Here is a 23,165-nt window from a genome sequence, read left to right on the forward strand (position 1 = left end):
TAAAAAGGGGGAGCATGATATACTTTTAATCTCTTCGGCAACTGTAATTTTAAACGAAATCTCAACATGATGCTACCCTCATTAGTTCCAAATGAAGCTTCATTACCTAGACAGTATGAATATTTTATTGCTTTATATCCTTTTTCGGAAATGAAACGCCTTTGATCTTTTTCTCGGGTTGTAAAAAGAATTGCCTGTCATTAAAAAAAAAAAAAAAAAAAAAAAACTGTCGTCCCATCTGCCTTTACATTCTGTATTTCTTTTCATCCTTTTTTTTTTTTTTTTTTTTTTTGTGTGTGTGTGTGTGTAATCTATCCACACACGCACACAACCCAAAACCTTGCTTGACCTCCAGGAACGAAAAATGGATGAAATATTTGTACTGAGTATCAGAGAATAATTACGAGGGTATCTGGGCTGAGGGGGACGGAGCTATGGCATTTAAATTTTAAAGTACGATTATTTGTATTCGAAACTCATTGTGTGTCTATACTTACATAGTCCAAGTTATTATTTTTTTGTTGCAAAGCGGTAAATTAGTGTATAAAATACAGATGAGAAGGTAGAAAAGTTCTAGATTTCTTAATCTAGTATCAGCTATTCGGATAGTGAGTTAATGCTTCAATTAATTACCTTTCCTCTGAAGAGTGAATCTTTTAACCGTCTTTATCTATAGATTAATTCTTGATCTCTCGAGTTACGAAACTTTAACCTTTCTCCCTCCCCCCTTCCCCGGAAGATAATTGAGACAGTAGGCGAAGTAGAAGATCTCTGACCAAAGAGGATGCATCTGTCTTCTATATGTACCCTGTAGATCCGAATTTGTGTAAAGGAAGTTGGGTCACAAATTCGTATCTAGGGGAATATGTAGTTGACACAAACACTACAGGTCACAATCCCAGAAGGCATTAAAAAAACAGCTACCCACACCCCCAGAGCACTAAATAAAAGGGTGAAAACAAGGTCTTAACCAGAAAGTAGTTTTATGGCTGAAAATAAATACTTTGGATTTGACCTTAGCTCAACTCCAGAGCTCCTGTGATAAACTTTATCATCACTTCCAGATCAAATCTGAGTTGCAAAGGCAGAAGGGGGGGGAAGGGGGAGGGGGAGCTGGGGCGTTATTACTGCGATTTGAACTACGAGATTCCCACTACTGCTTTAGTTTGTGTAATCTCAGAACTGACGCCGAATAACAAACAAACAAACAAAACCTACTGCTATCCTTCCTGCTTCTTGTGACGAGCTTATTGCGTGTTTCAGATTTAAACACGAAACTGAGGATTTAGGGGCGGCTTTTGAAAAGCTGCTGATTTGCTCTGTCCTTTAACGCGTCTTATTACAAGAAGGGCGAGGCGAAGATGCATTAGGACTTAGGTTAGCTGTCTTTTGTAATTGTTCATCAAGTCCTTGATTTCTTGCTTGGAGAACGGGCTCCTTTTCCATCGGTGCGTGGGAAACAGTCAATCTTATACCACAGTTAAATGTGATTTAGGAGAGTGGGTACTCCGAATTAGCTGATGAATTTCCTATCGATTCCAAACAAGCCCTATTCATCTCTGCCAGGCTCGGGGCGCAATGTCCCTTCCCGCATCACCTTAGCAAGGAATGAGATGCAAGCACCACCCGGAGGGACCGCCATGGATCATGTGCTGGGGCAGCGATTGTGAGCGGCAGCCCCCAAACATTTGAAAATACTTTTGCCCCCTCTCTCTCTTATTTTTTTTTTCTTTTGGGGTAATTTTTTTTTTGTTTGTTTGTTTTCCACCCCCTTCCCTCGGCCACCCCCGCCCCGAGCCAGGACACACCCCCGAGGGGTGTGGGCCGGGGGGGTCGGTTCTCGCCCGCGGGGCGCTGCCGAGTCCGGGGCTGGCGGGGGCCGGCGGGGCCCGGCGGCGCCGGGGCCGGGGCCGGGGCCGGGGCCGGGGCAGCCGGAGGGGAGCGGGCGCCCCCGGCCGCCTCCCCGGGGATGCTCCGGGCCCCGGGAGAGCCCGTGCTGGGCAGATTTCCTTATCCGGGGATCGCAGGCCACATCGCCATTGGCCCGTGCTGTCACATGGACTCCAACTTTGTTCACTTGACAGTAAGTAGGAGGGTTTCACGAAACAGGAAAACGAGTAAAGGGGGGGACAGGAATAAATTTTAGGATATATATATTTTTTTTTTGCGTGTGTGCAATTCTAAGAAATTAATGGCCATGAGCTCGTTTTTGATCAACTCCAACTATGTGGACCCCAAGTTCCCACCCTGTGAAGAATATTCCCACAGCGATTACCTTCCCAATCACTCGCCGGAATATTACAGCAGCCAGAGGCGAGAGAGCACTTTCCAACATGAAGCGATGTACCAGCCGCGGTCAGCCTGCAACGAGCAGCTCTACTCGTCCTGTCAGAGCTCCGGCCACCAAGCAGCGGTGTTATCCCCCCGGGGTCATGTCCATCCTCCTGCCGGACTGCAAAGCCACCTCTCTGAGCCAAACCATCCCTGCGAGCCGGTCACCCCCAGCCCACCACCCTCCTGCAGCCAAAACTCTCTGAACCAAAGCCCTTCCAATTCCTCTTGCAAAGAGCCGGTAGTTTACCCCTGGATGAAAAAAGTCCATGTAAGCACGGGTAAGTGAACTAAAGTGGCTTTGCTTTATACTAAGTAGCACCTCAAAGTCTTGTAGAAATCTTATTGCACCAGTTGTAAAATAACCATTCGTGGAGATTTACGATCGCCTGTTTGCAGAGCGGTATAATTACATCCTCCATAAATTTTTATTGCTCTGCTTGGCCATGTGCCTTTGAAGTCTCTGTTACCATCCTCCTCCAATTTCTTGCAGGCTACTTTTTTATGGCAGTTGAATCTTCATAAGTTAAGTTTTATGTTTTCGTAATTTGTATTTAAGTAGCGGGTTGAGTAAACTTTTACTGTTTTCCCTTCCTTTTCTTCCTTTTTTTCTTTGTGTGTGTGTGTTCGCTCGTGTGCGATATTTAATAAAAAGGAGTGTGTGTGCTTGTCTGTGTGCATGTGTGTAGGGGAAAACTTGAAAGATTTGGGGATAATAGAGTGATACTCCAGTAGTGGTGTGTATATATGAGTGTATACATATGTAGAGGGCATGGAAAATGTGTCTAGGGGACCTTATAAAAACGTTTAGACAGGAATACACGTCAAGCAATGAGGATGGAGGTGGAGATTTGGAGATAGGCTCGGGGTATATTTTTAAGTTTGTGGTGCTGCTTTTTTTATATATATATTTTTTTATTTCCCCCAACAAAAGAATATATAATGCTTTTTTTTTTTTTTTTTTTTTTTTGAGGGGGGGGTAGGGAGGGAAGGAAACATTAAAGGAACCGCTCAGTAATTCTTCTGCTCTTTTTTTTTTTTTTTTTTTTTTTTTTTTCCTCCTTTGTGTTTGTTCAGTAAACCCCAATTATTCAGGAGGGGAACCGAAACGCTCCCGCACAGCCTACACCAGGCAGCAAGTCCTGGAGCTGGAGAAGGAATTTCACTATAACCGCTATCTCACACGGAGACGCAGGGTCGAGATCGCCCACTCCCTCTGTCTCTCCGAGCGACAGATCAAAATCTGGTTCCAGAACAGGAGGATGAAATGGAAAAAAGATCACAAGTTACCAAATACCAAGATCAGGTCTAACCCTTCCACCTCCTCCGCAAGCCTGCAAATCCCACAAGGAGGTTCTCAAGTCCGATCCAGTGGACCAGCCACCAGCCTATAACTATTCGTTGTATGGATGAAGTGTGTGCTTGTGGGTGTGAGTTTATGTGTGTGTGTAGGGAACACATGATATTCTTTTTTTACAAGAAGCGAGGGAAGGAGGGGTGCTCTTTATTTATAGAGGGAACAGAGGGAGACTCAGCTACAACAAAGCAGAACAGTGCTGTTGGGCACCTCTTCCATTAGAAGGAGGCTGCAGATAGTAGTTTTCAGATTTGGCTAAGATGGATCCTTGTTTCATCTTTAATCACGCCAAGCTCTGCCCCATTTGTCATGTTTACTCTCCCGTACAAAGGATGGACCTTATGTCTGCTATTACCTCGACAACCAGCGTTCACTTTAATAAATGAGGCTCAGTTTCTTCAAGACGAACTGGACCTCCCTCCCCCCCTCACCCTCCCGCCCCGTCTTTTTTCCTCTTTTTTCTCTTTTTTATTTTTTCGCCTACCAGCCACAATAATCGAAAGTTTCTATCCAGACATCCCAAAGTGGCGGCAGTTTTAGCACAGCTCTGCGGTGGAGAGAAGCAGCAAAGCCCCGAGCCGCAGCAGCACCAGCCGGCTGCTCAGCGCCTTCCATTGACCGCGGGCAGCTCCTGGCCATGGTGCAGTGCGGGGACGGGGGGGCCGAAAAAACGTAAAATTAGGTCAAGTGGGGGGTAGACAAAAAAAAAAAAAAAAAAAAAAAAAAAAAAGAACGGCCACTTAGATAGGACCCCCCCGGCCATTTTTGAGTCCAGCAAGTTAACTACTTCACTTGTAAGACTTGGGGGGAGGGGGGGTGGGTGGGGGCGAGGCAGAGGGGGAAACAAGGTATGTAGTTTTGAAACTTGGCGATAAGCAGTGGCACCTGAATTCAGACTCGCAGCCCCGGATGATGGGGAGAGGAGGGTTTCCTGCGGGAGAAAGAGCCCCTCTCCCATTCTCTAGCCCATTTTTGTACTGAGAATGTGAATTACAGACAGAGCGGTGAGGAGTCGCCTCTCTTCGGGTGAGCAATGGGGGAGACAGGGGTTCTGGTGAGGACCCCGCTGCCATCCTGCCCTGCCCGCCCGGCCGCCTCGATTACCTCCTTTTGTCCTTCGTGATGTCCAGATTAAATGTAAATAGAAGAGAAACGCCAAAAAAAAAAAAAAAAAAAAAAAAACGGAATTGGAAATAAATTTTTTTTCATTGTGAATCTGATCCTGTGTGTTTTTTGGGGGGATCTTTTCCTTTTGGTTAGGAAAAAAATATATATAAATTAATTTGAAAACACATTATTGTTTTTACAGGGATTTCTGTGTTGTCAGTGCACAGCCTCAACTCCCTAATGAAAACAAAAGATGTTTGACTATAGGGTATATCAGCCTTAAGTACTGCTAAGACTTACATATTATGATTTATTTGTTCTAAGCATATATTAATATGCTCTTCCCAAAGTGGTCTCAGACAAAACAGAGGTAGTGATTAGCGCTTTGCTTTGCTGTAAGGAATGGATGTAGCATTGTATCTCTCTAGAGAGAATTCTTAATTATAAAAAACAAAACCAAAAACAACAACAACAAAAAAAAACACCTTCTCCAAGGTAGTTAATGCATTAATGAGTCTAATTTTTGCACAGATGTTTCTCGGTGTTTGCAGGTTTTCTGTGTATTTTTATATTACAAAGGAGCTGGCTCCTGCGATAGCTCATAGCCTGACAAGCAAATAGATAATCAAGAAGACAAATGGCTTCTTTTGTGAGCCACAGCTCTTGTATTAATTTTCATTTTCTTTCTCACAGAAAGTATCGAAAATACTGTTCAGGACGAAATAACATTCCAGTTGTAACTTAAAAAATAATAATAAAATACTATTGTGAGCAGGGGGTCCGCAGGAGGAGGAAGGCCTCCACACCAGCTGAAGAAAATAATTATTTTCCTATACTTCCCTATAAAAAAAAAATTACTTTATTTATTTACAGAATTCCTCCCCTCCCCCTCTCTTCAATCAGGACCGGAATATTCCCCTGCATTATTCGGAAATAAAGGCAGGGTTTGAAATATTTAGAGACAGAGTGTGTTTACGTGCTGTTGTTTTATTTGTAGTAAGTCACGACCACCTTGTAAATAAAGTGCACACAAAAATAGCCCTTCCCTCACCTCAAACAAAGGACCGTTATATTTGTCTTTCTATTGAAATTTTAATCCTTTAAAATACTATTAATGTGGTGACATGATTCAGATATAATACGTGTTCAGACGTAGAAGAAAGAATTTATGGATATCTTTTTGGTTGACTATCACATTTTCAGAGAGAGCAACTGCAAACCTTTAGTTTCTCTCTCTCTCTCTTTTTTTTTTTTTTTCTCTCCAAAGAGGGTAGCAAGGGATGTATTTTATTGCAATGCCTAAGGTTGAGATGTGTTTATTTATTTATTACTGTTGGATTTTATGTTACTGTTTCTTTCTTTGATCTCCTGTGGATGTAAATAGGGTGTTATTTTCGAGATAGTGAACAGATCGAAGAGATCGTTCTTAAAAAAAAAAAAGGGGGGGGGGAAAGCATATGCTTCTAGGAATGCAGGGTCTATAGAAAGAAGCAAATCAAAGCTGGAAAGTATGAATAGAATAGAAGGGGAGAAGATTTCTATAGGACCTAAAAGTTCACAGCCATTATAAGCAGACAGAAGCCAAGAAAAATGCGAGAATTATACAGAAAATCATTAATCACTTCTTTTCTTTAAATACTTATCCTTTTCCCATTGTTATTCAACAGCAAATCTCCGCAGACCGTCTGTTGGGAAAAAAGCACCCGGAGTTCTACAAGAATCTTCAGGGGATATAATAATAATAATAATAAAATCTGGATCGTAAAGGTGAAAGCTTTATATCTGGGGGAGGAAAGCAAAACCAAACCCCCCAAGCTACCCCCTCCCCCAGAACTCTCACTTTGGAAGAAACCACCCAAACCATGAGGGCCGTCTCTGGGGCGTTGGAAAAAGGATGTGGGAGCAAACCAGGTAACAGAGCTGCTCTCTTGGCATGCATTTCTGATCGTTTTATTGCCTCCTCTCACGAGAAAGTTCGGGGAAAAAAAAAAAAAAAAAAAAGTTAAAAACAGTCAGAAAAAAAAAAAGCACGTGAATGCTTGTGCGGGGTTTTCCTTCTGTTTTCTCATTTCGTTTTGACCGATTTGAGAGAGCAAGCAGAGAAAATTTGCAGGCGGGTTCCTTGTAGCAAGAGGGTTTTTCTCCTCGCTGTTAGGCTGTGCGTGTTTCGGGCTGCGGCGTCGTTTCCCCCTTTTGGGGTTTGGGGAGATGCCTCCTTTTTTCCTCGTCCCCCTCTCCCTCCCGACAAAAGACCTCTCTGGGCACGGGCCGCTTTGGGAGGGCTTTGCGGAACGTCCCAAAGAAGTGGGGGCTACGCAGAGCACCGGGGGCGCGTTCTCGTCCCTGGGGTGGGATGGTCCTGGGGCGGCCCAGGAGTGTCGGCGCCACGGGGGTGCTGCTGCTCCGTGGGTGCTGCCCCAGCCCGCGCGGTGCGGAGGTGCGGCGGCGAAGAAAGGAGTGAAAATCGGGGAGGCAAAAGCCAGCTCTTGCCAGCGCCGATCGGGGGAGAGGGTTCACGCAGAGGACACGATTTCTAGGCTATTAGCTGTGCATTATAGCCAGGGACTGACCTCGCAAACCCCTTGACCTCTCCGAGGCTGGACATTGTGCGGGGCAACCTCCCCAGCCCGGAGCGGCCGGGGCGCAGCAAAACCCCGCGTGTGCGGAGCTCGCCGGCCCCGACCGGCCCCCCAGCGCCCCGGGTGCCCCCGGCCTCTGGGCGAGCCCCGCCGGGAGCAGGCGGCGAGCGAACGGGTGCAGGAAGGGCTCGGGGGTACTGTGCTGCTGCTTATCGCGGTAGAAGCGTCGTCGTTCCAAGCCCAGGCCCAAAGGCAAAGCTTTCCCTTATTTCTCACGACTTCACTTCAAAGGGCTGAAAGCCCTCGGCGTTTGCTTGTTTGTCTGCTTCTTTGTAAGAGAGGAAGAGAGGAGAGGGGGAGAAAGGCCTTTTGGAAGCTGGGGTGGGACTGTGGTTTGGCTTTGCACAGCTGACTGTTTGTTATTTGCTTTACAAAAATAATTTGGGAGAAAAGAAACAAAAAAATCAAAACCGAGACACCCCCTAACCCTCCGCGGACAGTTTCCTCGTCCGGCGTCGCATCTCGCGTCTCATTTTCAGAAATTCCTTTGTTTCCGAGCGTCCCCCCCCCCTCCCCCGCCCCCCCCCCCCCCCCGCCCCTGCCCCCGGCGCTCCCGAGGCCGGGATGCGGAACCCCTTTGTTTTCTCTTGGTCCCCAAACCGGACAAAAACGGGTCCTGCGGGAGAGCGCAATCACGTAGTGCAGCCCCTACGGCCCGCCGAGATGCAGTTATCGGAGACAAGGGAAACCGAGGAAACCATCACAAAGAGGGACGCGCGCAGGGAAGCGGGGCCGCTCCTGCCCAGGTGCGGCGCGGGGCTCTTTAAAACGGCTGCGCTCGGAGAGCCGTGCCGGGGGTTCTCAGCCCCTCTGACAGATTTATGATGCGCAATAAGAACGGCGTGTTTAAATCTGTAAATCAATCTTGCTTTCTCACTATATAAACGTTCATTTTATCTTTAGAAAGAAAACGGCTTTGATCACGGCACCTCGGAGGGTGAAGCCGCTGTTTATGGCCATGTTTCCGACCCTTTGAACTGGGGGCTTTCAAAAACGAATGGGTGATTCTTTTGCATGAAACAAACCCAAAAATGCTAGAGGAGGTGCGGAGGAGGGTATCTGCCCCGTTTGCTGCCTTGGCTAGGTCCGTTGTGTTGTTGTGAGGTTTATTATTTTTTATTTTTTAACCGAATTCCAGTCGTAGGGACGCTTCATTTTATGGCTAAAGGGGAGACAAAAAAAGTGATTGCGTGAAGCTGAAGTTGCGGCTTCTGAATTGACCTGAAGTTTCCATATAAACCTCCTGGTACCCAAGAGTTTCCTTCCTCGTGAGACCCCTCTATCTCCCTTTAATCGGATTTTTCCCCGTTCCTTCCACACCTTGAGCCAAACGCTATCTCCCTACAACCTCTTCCACTCGATAAAATCGATTAAGAAATAATCGAGGGCTTTTGAAAACGAAGCGTTGCCTCGCTCACTGCTTTGCAGCGGGGGAGAACCAAGGCTGTCGTCCCCTTCTCCCCACGGTCGGCTTAACTGGTGAAACCCCGCTTTTAGGCTTTTAAATTAATTTCCACGTTTAATACGAGCTCCCTTCAAGCTTCATCCGTTCTGCGAAGATGGAGGGAGCACGGCAGCTCCCGGTACCGCCGACCCGTCGGGGGCTGCCGGGGTGCGTGAGGGGCTGCGGCGAGGGCTCTGCCCCCCTCCTGGGGGACCCGGTCGGCGGGGACACGGTGCAGGGCCTCCAGTGTCCCGCTGCTGCCCTCCCCCGGGAGGCGGCCCCAGGGCTGCTTCCCGTGGCCGCGCAGAGCCGCCGGGGCCGCGCGTTGGCTCCGCACCGAGCAGGCGGCCGGTGCCAGGGCTCCGCGGCTGCTCGGCGGCTGCTCCCGGTGGCCGCCTTTGTTGCTCAGGCTTTTTCAGGACCTTGTAGCTGGCACCTCTCTTCATAGTCACAATTTGATTTTTTTTTTTTTTTCACATGCTGGGCAAACAGTAACAGCAGCGGGAAGAAAAGGCCTGGCAGTGAGACAGAGGGAATGGTGAGGTCTTTAAAACGTGGTAATAGGAGCATAAATATTCTCAGGTGGTTTCAACTCCAAAACAATTGTACTATTCAGCACAAGACTAATAAAAATCTCGGTGTTGGGAAAAAAGAAAAGGAAAGAAAAGACATAAAGCACGGTGTTGCTTAGCTGAGCCACGGTCCAGCAAGCTAACCTCCAGGAAAGGTTTAGAGAAGTGTTCAAATGCTCTCAACTTCAGGCAGGAAACAAGAGGAGGAAATAAACCTAAACCGGAGACCTTTACTAGGGAAGCGGATGAGAGTCGATTGCTGCGTGCCCCACACATCACATGCTCGCGCTGTGCCAGGCAGCCGTGCAACAGCCGTGGACAGGGGAGATGTCTGCAGCTCTAGGAAAGCCTCGCTCAGTTCGAAACTTAGTTAAAAAAATACTGTTCCGGTGGAAGGTCACAGTGGTCCTTTGAGTATGAAACTGAAAGACCCCCTTCCCCCTTCCCTATCACGTGATTCATTAAATAATTAATGCAGAGGTTGCAGAATAGATATGTATTCGTCAGGAAAATCGCAGACATGGTCTCCTTGTGTCTGACGTGAAATTCAACTGTCCTTTAAAAAACAAGCCTATAGCTGAGGGGAAAAAAAAAAGAGAGAGAAAGAGAGGGGGAGAGAGAGAGAGAAAGGGGGAGAGGAGGAGAGAGGGAGAGAGGGAGAGGGAGAGGAGAGAGGAGTCTGCAATAAAACAATTCTCAGGAACCACGAAGCCACGCCGAGGGCTGGATTATTGTAAGTAGCAGGGGCTTCCCAATTCCTAGCGTGTCTATATGTCCATGTAAATTTATTGTTTGTTATTAATGTTATTGTCGTAAAATGTGACAAATAGCCGTCTTCATTTCCTCCCATTTCTCTTCACATGGTGGTATGTGTGTTTATACCCATCGAGGCATTTCATTGATATTTTTAGGAATATTCCTCTCTCTCCCTCCCTCTCCCTCTCTCTCTCCTCACAACCTTTTTTTCCCCCTTTCTTGATTTATTACAATAAACATGTCAGCAGCAGTGCGGCTGCCATTGTGTGTGTGTTTGTGAGAGAGTTGTGTTGTTTATAGTGGTGTCCACGATAAATCATTTCTCGAGTGAAAATGATGTGCAAGCGATGATATTTTAGAGCGAGGATCTCTCTCTACCCCACTCCCTGGAGTTGATTATTTCAGACGATTTACAGTAATAGATCAGCAGCTAATATGAAAGCTCTGTAGCTGGGGGTCTTAAATTACAGCATCTGTGATTACCAATTAAGGAGAGATTTGTATAAATTTGGTAAACCCAGAACGCCTCACTGGCATATAAACCTAGTAAAAGAGCACGACCTTAATAAAAAAATTACAGTGCAGAGTCTAGCGCTGCAGCATCCTTTTATCAACGATAACTCATTTTCTTCCCACTTTCTCCCCGTTTCTTCCTCCCGTCCCCGGCAGAAGGGGTTTCTTCGCTGGAAACAGGCACAGGTTTCTTTAGCAAAGCAAGGCAACTTCTCGAGGTGTCGCACTTTAAATCAAACACGGAAATAGGGCTTAAAAGGCGAAAATGAAATTGCGTCGGGAAGCCCGAAGGTAGCTACCTCCAAGAGATACACAAACATAGTCTCGGGCAGGAGGGGGAGTTGGCCCGGGGACCCGGCACAATGGGGCTGCGGCAAGCGGGGCGCTGCCGGGGGACCCTGTCAGAGGCGGATCGCCTCGGGTCCTTCCAGCCACCCACCGCTGATAGCACCAGAAAGGGGAACCGACTCGTTGCTGGTAGTTCGTTGTTCTTTTACAGCAGGCGGATAACTGTGCGTGGCTTTCTAGAGCCCTGATCTCGCTAAGGCTGTGACGATGATGGATGAAGAAATAGAGAATAATGTTCTTACGATGAAAGTTGGAGAAGGTGCTCCAAGGAATGCTTTATATTTAGGAATCCAAGCCTGTTATTTACCTCAGTAAAAGCAAAGCTCCGAGGAGTAATAGCTGTAGAAATAAGCTTAAATGGTAGCAGAACCTGGCTGGCAGCTCTTACCTTTTTAACGATTGCTATGCAAAGCATAGCTGGACTGCAACAGGGAAATTCTTTTTAAGCTACTGAGGTACGGTAGCGAAGCTGAAGCCTTGGGGATACGGTGCGTGTCCCAGACCGGGGGCACTACTACCTGCCTTAATGTCAGCGCGGGGAGCGCAACCTCCGCGGAAAGTGGGATGTCAGGAGCCACGCACTGCCCTCCCTTCCCATCTCCGGACTGGACCAAATTGGTCCTAACCGGGAGTGTTGAAAGGGAAGGAGGAAGTGAGAGATCGCGTTTTTAAATATTTTACAAGCTCCAACATGCGAGGAGTCAATAAAACTGACAACAGGAGCAAAGATTAAATGTTCACACCGGATTCTCAGATGAGAATTCACCGCTTTCCCCCCCCCCGCTTCCCTTCCCTTTCCTCCTCCCTGCTCACCAGCCAAGTCACCACACGAGTGGGGATATTTAACTCTGTCTGCTAGTGTAAACCTTTATGTAGCAAAATTAGAGCAACTCAGCGACTTTCATTAAATATTAAAGGAGATCCAGGGATGGTGACTGAGCCAGAAATGCAGCATCATTCTCTGTCATGCTCCGTATTAGTTTAAATTGTCGGCTTCAAATGGATGCAGACATCCTCCCCCCTCGGTTCCCCCTTCCCACCCCATTTTAGTCGGTGACATTTTGGTTTGGTTTGTTGCCTTTTTTTTTTTTTTTTTCCTATTTGTTTGTTTCCTGGAGGCTTGGGATGTCGAGCGTGAGAAATTGGCACCTCGCGGGGGGCGGCTGCGGGCTCGGAGCGGGGGAGCCACCCGCAGCCCCTGCCCTGGGCGGCCGCCCCGTCTGAATCAATCCTGGGCTTTATTGAGCCCCGTTCCGGCCGCCATTGTGCGGGAGTCGCCCTTCAATAATCAGGCGTCAGGAGAGGGGGTGGACGGGTGCTGCCATGTCGTTCTGGCAGAACCCGTGGTGGGGACACGCCACTTCCCTGGCCCGGGTGGAGAGCCCCAGACCCTAAATAGGGCCTCAAAGGCCGCAGATCCTGAATAAGAGCCTCAGACCCCGATTAATAGGCTCAGAGCTGGGATAGGATCCCGGACGCTCGGTGAAAGCCCCGGACCCGGATCAGGAGCCCCAGACCCAGAAGAGCAGACCAAGACAGGGACGGGACCCCGAACCCGGGAGAAAAGCCTCAAACCTTGCAGGGCACCCCAGACCCAGGGAGGACGCAAGCACGGGAGGGGAGCCCAGATCCAGGATGGGATCCGAGCTGGGCGGGTGGAAGGCAGAGCTCTAACAGCCCTGCCCATCCCGGGCTGGGGGCTGTAGGTGGGAGCTGGGGCGTTTGGGTTGCAAAACAGCCGTTGGCCAGGGGTCTGGACTGGGACGACACCCCACGGCTCAGGGCTTCCCGCTGCTCCCTGCACCCATGCCAGTCCCAGCCTCCTCCGCCAAAACAAATTTCTCCCCGCCGCCTCTACCGGAGGCCCAAGGGAAAGGACAGCGGGTGTCCCCTCTCAGCACCGCCTCTTGCCGCCCAGCAGCTGCCCTGCTGGAAGCTTCCCCAGGCCCACTACCACAGCGAGCAAATCGTTCCTTACCACTGTTCCTTTATTAAGTTGTTGAAAGCGAGTTTTAGAGAAAGTAGCTGTTGGGCGTTATAGTTACAAATGGTAGAAATAATATTCAAGAGACGGGAGGAGATAATAAGCTATTTCAAGTAGCTCAACCAAGGGCTGTTTCATTAATTTCTGTACAATAAGCTTTCCTCCTTGCCTGTGTCATCTCTTCAGAAGTTCCTGGTCTATCAGCGCTGCGAATCCGTGTTTCTCACATCTCATCCCCAAAGAAACCTCCCTCCCTTCCCCTCTCGGCCAGACATACCCCATCTTTTCCCAGAGAGGAAGCTATTAACGTTGTAAATATGAGTCAACATCACCTTAATTCATAATTTATGGCAGGCGGTAGGAGAGAGTTATTTAAGATCAAAGCCTTGCGGAGGGCGAGAGCTGCACGGCAGTAAGCGGAGCAGAGCAGAGCAATAACGGAGCGCAGCGCAGAGACCTGTGGGGCGGGCGCGGAGCGGCGGCGGGGGCGCGCGGCGCCTTCCCGCGGGGGGTGAGGGCAGCGGCGGCCCGGCACGGGTGGCGGGGGGTCCCGGTCCGGTTCTCTGCGCGGATGCCGCTGCTGAAGCCAAGCGTCGCGGCGCAGCGCAGAACCTGCATCAGCCGAAATCCAGCTGCGACTCAGGCCCGAGAAACCGCGGAAAAGGTCGCGGAGCTGATGCCAATTATGCTCCATTTTAATATGTAAAAAGGGAGGCGAGCACGCTTCATGGGCAGACGAGACAGAGGGGAAAATCTGCTCGCTTTTCACTGAAATAGGCAAAAGTCTAGAAACGGTGATGGTTTCCTTTGAAGTTTGCTCTCTCTCACACTTTGTCGGGAGGAGGGAGAAGAGAAAGGGGGGAGACGAAAGAAATAAAAGGCAATAACCACTTTTCAACACTTCCCCGTGTGTAACCGACCCATTTGAAAAGGAAGGCTATAAATCAGAGGCGATGGTGGAGATTTGACTTTTTTTTTTTTTTTTTTTTTTTAGCGTGGATATAAGGGGAGGGGTTAAGAAGAAATTCCCTCTCCTTGCTATTTTGTCTGCTTTTGATGTCCGACTCAATGCGAAATATATCAGTGCTTTATTGGCAGCAGTATCTAGAGGTCAGGAGAGAAGCCTGAAAACCTTCGGGTCAAATTCTCTCCGAGCACGTCCCTGTGAGATCAGTAGGGGATGGCAGATCGCAGCCTCTCGGCTTGTGTGGACGGGGAAACTGACCGGCCTCCCTTCCTCCCCCACCCCCAGCTCCCGCGTCCGCCGCCCTGGGGCGCCGGCAGCACCGCAGCGCTCGGAGCCTGCCTCGGGTCCGGGTTCCGGCCGCTCGCCTCTGCCCGGATCGGGTGAGGGATTCCGTGGGAGGGTTTGACCCCCCCCCATCCCCCCGGCTCCCGGCTTCAGAGCCGACGCCGCTCAATGTCACGCTTCCCCCTTCCACCAGCATCCCGATCTACATTTCTTCTCCCTGGGCAAAGTCGAGCCTAAAAATAACCTCCAGGGTCTGTTTTGTTGCTGCTGTTACCTATCCCTCTGAGGTGCAAACGCGAGAGTCAACAATATTACCTGGCAAAGGGCAAGGTTTAAAGGCGGGGTATTTACCCGGGTGCTACTGGGAAGGGTTGGGGGGAGGAAAGAAGAAGAGAGAAGAGAAGAGAAGAGAAGAGAAGAGAAGAGAAGAGAAGAGAAGAGAAGAGAAGAGAAGAGAAGAGAAGAGAAGAGAAGAGAAGAGAAGAGAGAGAGAAGAGAAGAGAAGAGAAGAGAAGAGAAGAGAAGAGAAGAGAAGAGAAGAGAAGAGAAGAGAAGAGAAGAGAAGAGAAGAGAAGAGAAGAGAAGAGAAGAGAAGAGAAGAGAAGAGAAGAGAAGAGAAGAGAAGAGGAGAGAAGAGAAGAGAAGAGAAGAGGAGAGGAGAGGAGAGGAGAGGAGAGGAGAGGAGAGAAGAGGAGAGAAGAGGAGAGAAGAGGAGAGAAGAGGAGAGAAGAGGAGAGAAGAGGAGAGAAGAGGAGAGAAGAGGAGAGAAGAGGAGAGAAGAGGAGAGAAGAGGAGAGAAGAGGAGAGAAGAGGAGAGAAGAGGAGAGAAGAGGAGAGAAGAGGAGAGAAGAGGAGAAGAGGAGAAGAGGAAAAGGAAAAAAGACTCGATGGGTTTTGCATAACTTTTACCCTCCCCCTTCTGTCTCTTTCTTTCTTTTCTTCATTCGTTTCTTCCCTTTCCCGGGACGAGACATATGGGATCAATTTTGAATCCTGACATTGAAGGCTGGCCAATTCCTACTGGCTCTAAAAACCAGAATCCATTTGGTTCCCTTCTCCCCAGCACCCCTTGTCACTCAGTATTATAACAGTCTTGCAACATTTTAAGTCTTTATAAAAAGAAACAGCTTTCCAGATAGATACCACGGATTCGTGAGTGGGGGAGGTTTGGTGTTTTTTTTTTTTTTTTTTTTTTTTTTTTTAAGGAGAATGTGAGCACAAACTGCCCCTCCCGACACCCCCATCTCAGCCCCCTCCGCTCGGTATCTCTGCAAAGGGGCCGCATCCTTTCAATACTTTAAGCTGTTTTGGAAGAGTTTCTGGTTTTCTCCACGTCAAGTCAGTTCCGTTTGAATCGAGCGAGTCCAAAATAATCAAAGCATCTTTGGAGAAAAAAAAAAAACGCGTCCGAGCAAGCTGTCAGCAAGATCCACCGGGGTGCAATAAAGTAGTTTCTTCTCTTCTCCATAATTTGGCTGCTTCAGTTGTGAATTCGCACCACCCTGATCCGGCTTCGCTACTTCTTGAAGTCTTGGGTTGGACAGTAACGCAGGTAAGAAGTTAAAAAAAAATAAAAGAATGATGCCTCTCTGCCTTTCATATCTTCTCAGCTCCGACGCTGTGAGATATAATTAATTGCTCCGAAGGCTTTGACAGGCTTCTCCACCGGCCATCATGAGCTATAGCCGACTTTCTCCTGGTAGCAAATTAAGACTGATGCCTCGGGAGCAGGACTGGGGAAGCTGAAGCTGAGCAAAAATTATCCCGCACGGTCCATAACGGAGACCGGCCACAAACTGTTTCTTTCCAAGTGCGTGTTTACTCGTGAAGTTTGTCCGGGACACATTTGTTAAAATTTTAGCACCTCCCTCGTTTGAAAAAGAAACTACAAAAGCCCATTGGAAAAGCGGGGTGTTAAGCTGAAGAATGTATGTGATGGTGATTTATGGCCCCACAGAGGTTTTTGTTTACTTGAAGTAGACCCTAATTACAACGGCTTCTAATAAATAAATAAATAAATAAATAAGTAATCCTAAGATCCGTATATGTCCATAGTAGGGTTTCCCTTCCCAGGTCTGGTTGTAAGGGCCAGATGTGATCACAAAACGTCTGGTTAGTTGAGCTGCTCGTCCTTTTAGCCGTCCAGTGCATTTGACCGAAATGGGTAAGAGACTCAAACATTTGTCATAGAAGTGGTGGCTACTCGGGGATTCCGACCTACTCGGGGAGCTCGAAAATATCAGGCTTTTAAAAAGAGGCAAAGTTAGTTTTTGTCAGGGGAGAGAGGTGCCCTCGAAAATGGTTCATTTCGCTCAAATGCAATTTCTGTGATTGAAAGGGAAACGCTCGGGAGGGCGAATTTTCGCGTGGGAATATTGAGTGCAGTGGTCTGCGGACTTGTGCTCTTCGTTTCTGGCTAAAAAATCCATCTCCCACACACGTTCTTCCCCCACGCCGTGAACTTCCGATTTCATTTCAAGAGTGAGACAATAAAATCGGTTGCATGGGGAGGGAGGAGGGTAGCTGGAAGAGTGAGGGAGAAATCGAATTAAACGCGGAAAGTTTTCTAAATATATACGTGTGTGTGCTCTCTGTTCTCCTTTGATTCCTTTCCCTTTAGAACAAGATAATAACTCAGTCCCCTGGACAAGTTGCCAGTTCTAAAAATGTCCTCATACATTGTGAAACTGGAAAAGTTTTGACTCAGTGTCTAATATTTCCCGAGGCGAACTGGTATATTGGCAGAGAGCACGAGCTTGGAAAGTGTCTGTGTGTTTTTTTTTTTTTTTTTTTTTTTTTTTTTCCTGAAAATTGCTTTGCATTAAATTTCCTCAGCTTCAGAATTATCTTTACTCGCCTCCAGCTAAACTTGATTTTTTTTTTTTTTTACCAAGCGCTTGATCTGTTGGCGAATGAAATCTGAGAAGAAACCGCAGGCCCTAAGTGGCCGTAATTTAATTGATTTTATCATAAATCATCAACTTCATGAAGAAGCAAAGTTTTCATTGAAGTAAATTGATATTAATGGACACTTTCTGAAATCTAGCCATATAGATCTGTATGTTGTTGGTCCTCCCACTTCTCTTTTGGGACAGGAGATTTGGGTGGGGGAGTATTTTTCCACACTTCTATCTTTTTTTCTCCTACTCTCCCTAAAAACGATTTATTGCAGCGTGGGGGATCTGATCCCTGGCGTGGCGAGGTGGGGGGGGAGCTGGAAGCTCTGTTCCTCTTTGTGGCATTTTACAGCAAGGCCGAAATCCGGGAGCACCGAAACGAGGCTCTTCTGGGTGGATGAACATCGAGCAGCTGGGTTTCTTTAGGTTGTTCCCTTAGCTAGGTTGTCCGCTCTGCCCATGGGTTTGGGGGCGTCGGGATGTGATATTTCTGGAAAAAACACGTGCATTTCAGCGAGGTGCATCCCGGCTCGGCCAGCCTTGCTCCCATCCGTGTTAAAAATAAAAATAGGATTTAAAACCTCCTCTTCCATCTGCCTGTCCTATGCTGTGTTAAACATTGTCGTTCCCAAAACTTTCCCTCCTAATTAAAAATTAACTAAGAACCCGGGAAAGAAGGGAGCCCTTTGATATGGTGATAAGTTTGACAGACCAAATACCCGTACATTAAGAGAGGATTTTAGCAAAGGGCAGTGGCTCTGTTCTGTGCCCATTGGTGGCCGTCTGTGAGGCGACTGCAGAGATGTACACTGAGGGGAGAATGCGGGACTCGGTGGTATCCTTATGGTTCCCTACAGAAGATAATTATTCGGTGAAAACATTTTACCAATTTCGGTGAAAGAACATTCTTTCTCCCTCTCCTGAGAATCCCTGCTCAAAAATTGTTAGTCTCTGTGAATTATCACTTGGAAGAAGGTAAAATGGAGCTTATTTCTTCTCCCAGGTTCCTTCTACCCCATGCTCAGACCGTCTTCCAGCGACAGCCAGGTCCCGGATTCAGGCGAGTACCACTGCAAAAATAACCAAATTTCTTCCTTTTCTCACAGAAGCAGCCACGGTGGTAGTGTGGATGCCTGGCCCTCCTGGGAGGCGAAAGAAGGGCAGTGGGAGAAAAGCTTTGAATCCTCAAATCCTCATTCTTTCTTTCGCGGGGAGGGAAAGGGGGAGGTAGCCTGGACGAGGGGCGAGGAGCCCGTCCCCAAGGCCTCCGAGCGCTGTCCCGCCGCCGGCAAGGCAGAGAAGCCCCCCCCGCTTCTCCTGTCCCCTAATCCCGGGTGTTTCCCCTCTGTCACCGTCGCCTTCGCCGTTTGGCTGGACGCCGAGGCTTTGGGAGCGGTGGTTGTTGCGGTCGCTTTCCTCGTTAGTGTTTGTTCGTCTCCTTCGCTTTCAGGACAAAAGATTAAAAGGGGGGCGGGGGTGCGTGTAGAATTAAAGAAAGCGAGAGCGAGAGAGAGAGAGAGAAGAACGAGCAGCTGGAGCTCCCCAAACCCAGGCCAGCCCCAGCTGCGGCGGCAGGGAGCAAGGGGCATCGGCTGCCTGGGAAGTTTGGGAAATTTGCTGATGGGGGAATTTGTGCGACTGGAGGGGGAGCCGGTCATTTACCAATTCTGTATAAAATAGGGGAAAGGTTGACGTGTCCCAGTCACGTGAGCACATAATTCAAGCTATTATTTTGGCATTTGGAGTGGGGGTGGAGAAGAAAAGCGGGGATGGTGATTCCCAGCCCGCCTCCGGTGAGCCGCTCCCCAAACACCCACGTGCACCCGCTGGAACCGCAGCCTCGCTCATCCCAAACCCGCCCCAAACCCACCCCGTCCCGACCCCGCCGCAGGTTTTGGCGACGGGGCGGGAGAGTGGTGGTGCGGGGGACGCGAGGATGCGAGAGGCTGCGGGGGGGGGGGGGGGTGCGGGAGGCAGCGGGGGGCTGCGGGGCTGCCGGGGGGTGCGAGAGGCTGCGGGGCTGCTGGGGGTGCGGGCGTGCCGGGCACCCATCCCGCAGCAGCCTGGGAGCGGCGCGGAGCCGGGCGTTGGTTTGTTTTGTTGTTTTTTTGGAGACAATTCAAAAGCACTTCCGCTGAGCGATCGTTAACCTGGTGAGTTATTGCTCCTCTAAGCAAAGGTCATGGGGAGAAAAAGGTCTAATCTGTCAAGGAAAAAACACTGCTCACTCAGGTTCATTTTGATTTCTTATCCGGGCTGGCTTCTGTTTGGGGTTTAAGGAGGTCCTGGACCTTCCGTTACTCTCCCCTCCCTCGGGCTCTCTGAGGAATGGGAGCGTGGAAACCCAGACTCCTTCAGACCAAAAGAAAAAGGACGGAGGGAGGCTGAGCAGCCCCCGGGGAGACGGTGGGTGCCGCGGGGGCCTCCACCCTGCCCCGGTGAGGGCCGAGCAGGGGCTGGGTGGGATCTGCACCGCCTCTGAGAGAGAAATTAATGCAAAGCAGATAGAGCAAAGCCCCCCAGTCAAAACAAAGAACACCGGGGGAAAAACTCGCTCCATCCATCGCTCTTCTGCCTTTACTGCAAGGGAATAAATTAAAAACAATGAAAAACAAACAGCTCCACGCCCCCGAAGCCGTTATTTACGCCAAATCCTTTCTGTTTGTTTGTTTGTTTCCCTTTTCCCCTCCTCCCTCCTGCAACCACTCCAAATAAACGCGATTTTCCTCTTTCTCCACCTTTCGGTCTGCCCACTTCTCCCGGGCCCGGCGTGGGAGGAACTTGCCGAGACTCAGATTTCGTTTGCTGAGTTCACAACGCAGAAAGGGTGGTGATTTTTTTTCCCCCTCTTTACAAATATCTGTGTGGACTCTTCAGAGGGAACTGAAAAGCCCCAGTTAACTGGGGAAAGTTGTGATGTAAGTGGAATATTGCCAAAACTGTGTATTAAAGTGTGCGCTCGTGTAATAATAATACTAATAAAAATACAGCTATGGGCCGCCGACTAGAGAAGGTCACGAGCATCCGCGGGTGATTTATGGACTCGGGGATGTTGTCACAAGCAGAGTAGGGGTGTGAGGGGAACATTTTTATTTGAGATTAATAACATCAACATACAGAACGGAAACGGGATTATTAAAGCGACTGAATGTTTCCCAAAACGAAAATATTTTTAAATGAGATTGCTTTTTCTTTCTTCCCTTCTTTTCCCTCTCTGAGTCCTTCCTGCGAACGTGGCGGCGGTAAATCTCGGTGTGGCTTTAAAAACATTACGGCTTGATATCGTTAATTCTGATGCCAAATCTCTGCTGTGCGAGCGGTGTCCTCGTACACCATAAAGCATCCCTCCCTTCCCCCCCCCCGCCCCTTCGTGGCGATCCTCCGACCAAACTGGAGTGCACGAAAGAACAGCCCCCCCCGGCCCCCTTGCTAATTCCCAGTCCTTCAGGAAAGCGGCCTCGTGCTTTCCCCGATGTTTTCCTGTCCTTGGATCCGCCTGTGCTTAATCCCGAGCCCCCCGGCCCCGCCGCCTGTTTTGCCAGCGCGGCCCCCGGCGACCGGTCCCGCGGGGGCGACGGGGGAGCGGGGGCAGCCAGGCGGCCGTATCAGGGTTTTACGGCAATAAACCCCAAAAGACCCGTGCCCCCTCCCCTCCCCCCCCCCCCCCCGCACAACTCGGGTACGAACGCGCAGCAAGCGGTGCGTTCCCTGGAAATGCCGTGGCGGCTCGGATGAGAAGTAACCTCCGAGGGGAAATGCTGGGGCTTTTGTTATTAGAGCCTGTCTTCTCCCCCATTCCCACCCAACATTTCGCTGTTTGATGAATTCCGTTTGCATTCCCTTGTCCACGCTTTTCTGACCGAAGTTTCATACTTTTTTCTTCCCCCCCTTCAGTTCTTCTCCTTTCTCAAACTCCACCACAGCCTCGTATTTGCTGGACTGGACATCCGAGAATTGGTGAGTTTTGCTGAATATCCTACCTGGTCCCTCTCCCTCTGTCCGTCTCTCTGCATCAGCCTTGCAAGCCATTCCTGCTGCAGTCACCCAGCGTGACCCCCCCCCACCTGCACGGAGCACGGTGCCCGGGATCTCACTATTTTCATTTTGCTACTTGCTTGTCTTTAAACTTTGTGATTTATGGCCGTAACTTTGAGGGAGTGTTTTAAATGGAAGATATTTCCTGTACTCCCTTTGAAGGGAAAGCCAGTCAGATTGCAACATTTGCTGCTAATTTTGTGCGAGGGAGTTACATTTTAAAGAAAAATAAGCTGCAACCGAAACAAAGATGGTAATACACAGCGAGCCTAAAAACTCTTTAGAAGAACTCAACACATAAACGTGCAACTTTTTTTTTTTTTTTTTTCTGCTGCCAGTTAAAGCAAAATTTTGCACTTCAGAGGAGTTACTTGCAGAACCCGAGATACTTCTGATTGCCTAGGTACCATAATAAGTCAGCGGACATCCATATTCAGAAGCCTACAGAGTACTTCACCTACAGAGAAGTCTTTAAAAAGAGTCCGAGACAGTTTTTCCTCTCTCCTTCCCTGGAGTTTCAGCGCTGGGGGCTCCAAAAAATGAACTAACTTGTAGCAGAGGATTTATTTTGGAGCTGTTTATAAAAAGTCACACGGGGATAAAAAATTGCAATAGGGATGTCCCCGGTCGAAACTCTCACTTCAGGGATCTGAACGCTGCAGTCAGAACAATAGCTGGAAACACCGTAGTCCTTGGGATAACACTTTATCCATCACCTAGAAAATTGTGGCTGTCCAGCTCAGAGCTAAGTCCTCTCAAAACTCAAATGTTTGCTAGGACATCCTTCTTTCCCTTTTCCAGAGTCACTCGCCTAAGCTGAAAAAAAAAAAAAAAAAAAAAAAGGCGATGCAGCCCCCCAGCCGGGGTATGCCTTCCCCGCGAAGTCCACAGAGCCCTTCTGGTCACTCCTTGTCTTGTTGCTAAACGTAAATCCCCCCCGTCAGCACTTAGCCAAAGGAGCGAGCGGCAGAATTAAAGGAGGGAAGATAATTGCGATGGGCAACAAAAGTACCACTTAAAACAACAACAAAAAAGTGCAGACACCTAAATTCTTTGCCCTGCCTTCCTCCCACTCGCCAGCCCCTCCTCGTCACGGACGCTCCCCAGAACGCTGCTCGGCGAGTTTCTGGGAGCGGAGGAAGGCGTGCGCCTTGGGCCGGGAACCCCGAGCGGCACCCGTGGCTGCCCCAGCACCCGGCCTCAGCCTTCGCGGCCCCCCCCGAGCTCCCCCCCGCGAGGCCGGGAGCCGCCCGCAGGCAGCGGCCGGGACGCGAACTCCGCGCGAGTTCCGCGGGCCCCCCCCGGCTCCCCCCGCGCCCCGCAGAGGCTGCGGGGCCGCCCCCAGCCCCCCTGCCCCAGCCCCCAGCCCCCCTTCGGCCCTGGGCCGTCTCGGGGGGGGCCTCTCGCCGCCGAAGGGCCGCGGAGGGGCAGCGGCGGCTGTTGAAAGCGCCGCGACTGCAGCCGGCAACGGGGGGGGGGGACACACCATGACTATGTTGAAACGGTTTATTAGCATAAATTGACACCTAATTGTTAAACACGTGAATCAAAGGCAAGCTTTGCTATCTTTCTGTCTAGGCCTCTGTCCACCACGTCTGCAATTAGCATAATTTTTCACTAGTGACGCTGTTTGGGAGGCTCGTTGGCTTTGCCCAGCAATCCAGCCCAAATCTTTATTTTTAAATATCCCCTCCGTTTTATTTCCCCCTCGCCCTCCGCCCTCCCCTTAGCCTGGATTCTTTTCGTTATTATTTTAATCCTAGCCAAGCACTGCATAGTTAAAAAGGGGGGGGGGGGTGGTTGTGTTCAGCTTTTCTTTCTTTCTTTTTTTTTTTTTTTTTTTTTTCCCTTCTCCTTTCCCTTCTTCCCCTTTGCTGTGGTAAAGCAGAGGCCATTGTTATCAGTGAGCAGAGCGTACCAGTCTATAGGG

At 49.2% G+C, this 23,165-nt stretch overlaps 1 protein-coding gene across 1 annotated transcript; it reads left to right on the forward strand.

The window, feature by feature from the left end:
• The first annotated feature begins 1,878 nt into the window (after positions 1-1,878).
• HOXB4 (homeobox B4) lies at positions 1,879-4,402 on the forward strand. Its single transcript, XM_084301289.1, has 3 exons — positions 1,879-2,083; positions 2,186-2,612; positions 3,409-4,402. Exons 1-3 carry the CDS (start codon positions 1,970-1,972, stop codon positions 3,723-3,725), a joined length of 858 nt encoding a protein of 285 aa, XP_084157415.1. The 5' UTR covers positions 1,879-1,969; the 3' UTR covers positions 3,726-4,402.
• Positions 4,403-23,165: the final 18,763 nt, after the last annotated feature.

This window comes from Netta rufina, assembly GCF_964035555.1.
Source record: "Netta rufina genome assembly, chromosome: 24".
Lineage (NCBI taxonomy): Eukaryota > Metazoa > Chordata > Aves > Anseriformes > Anatidae > Netta > Netta rufina.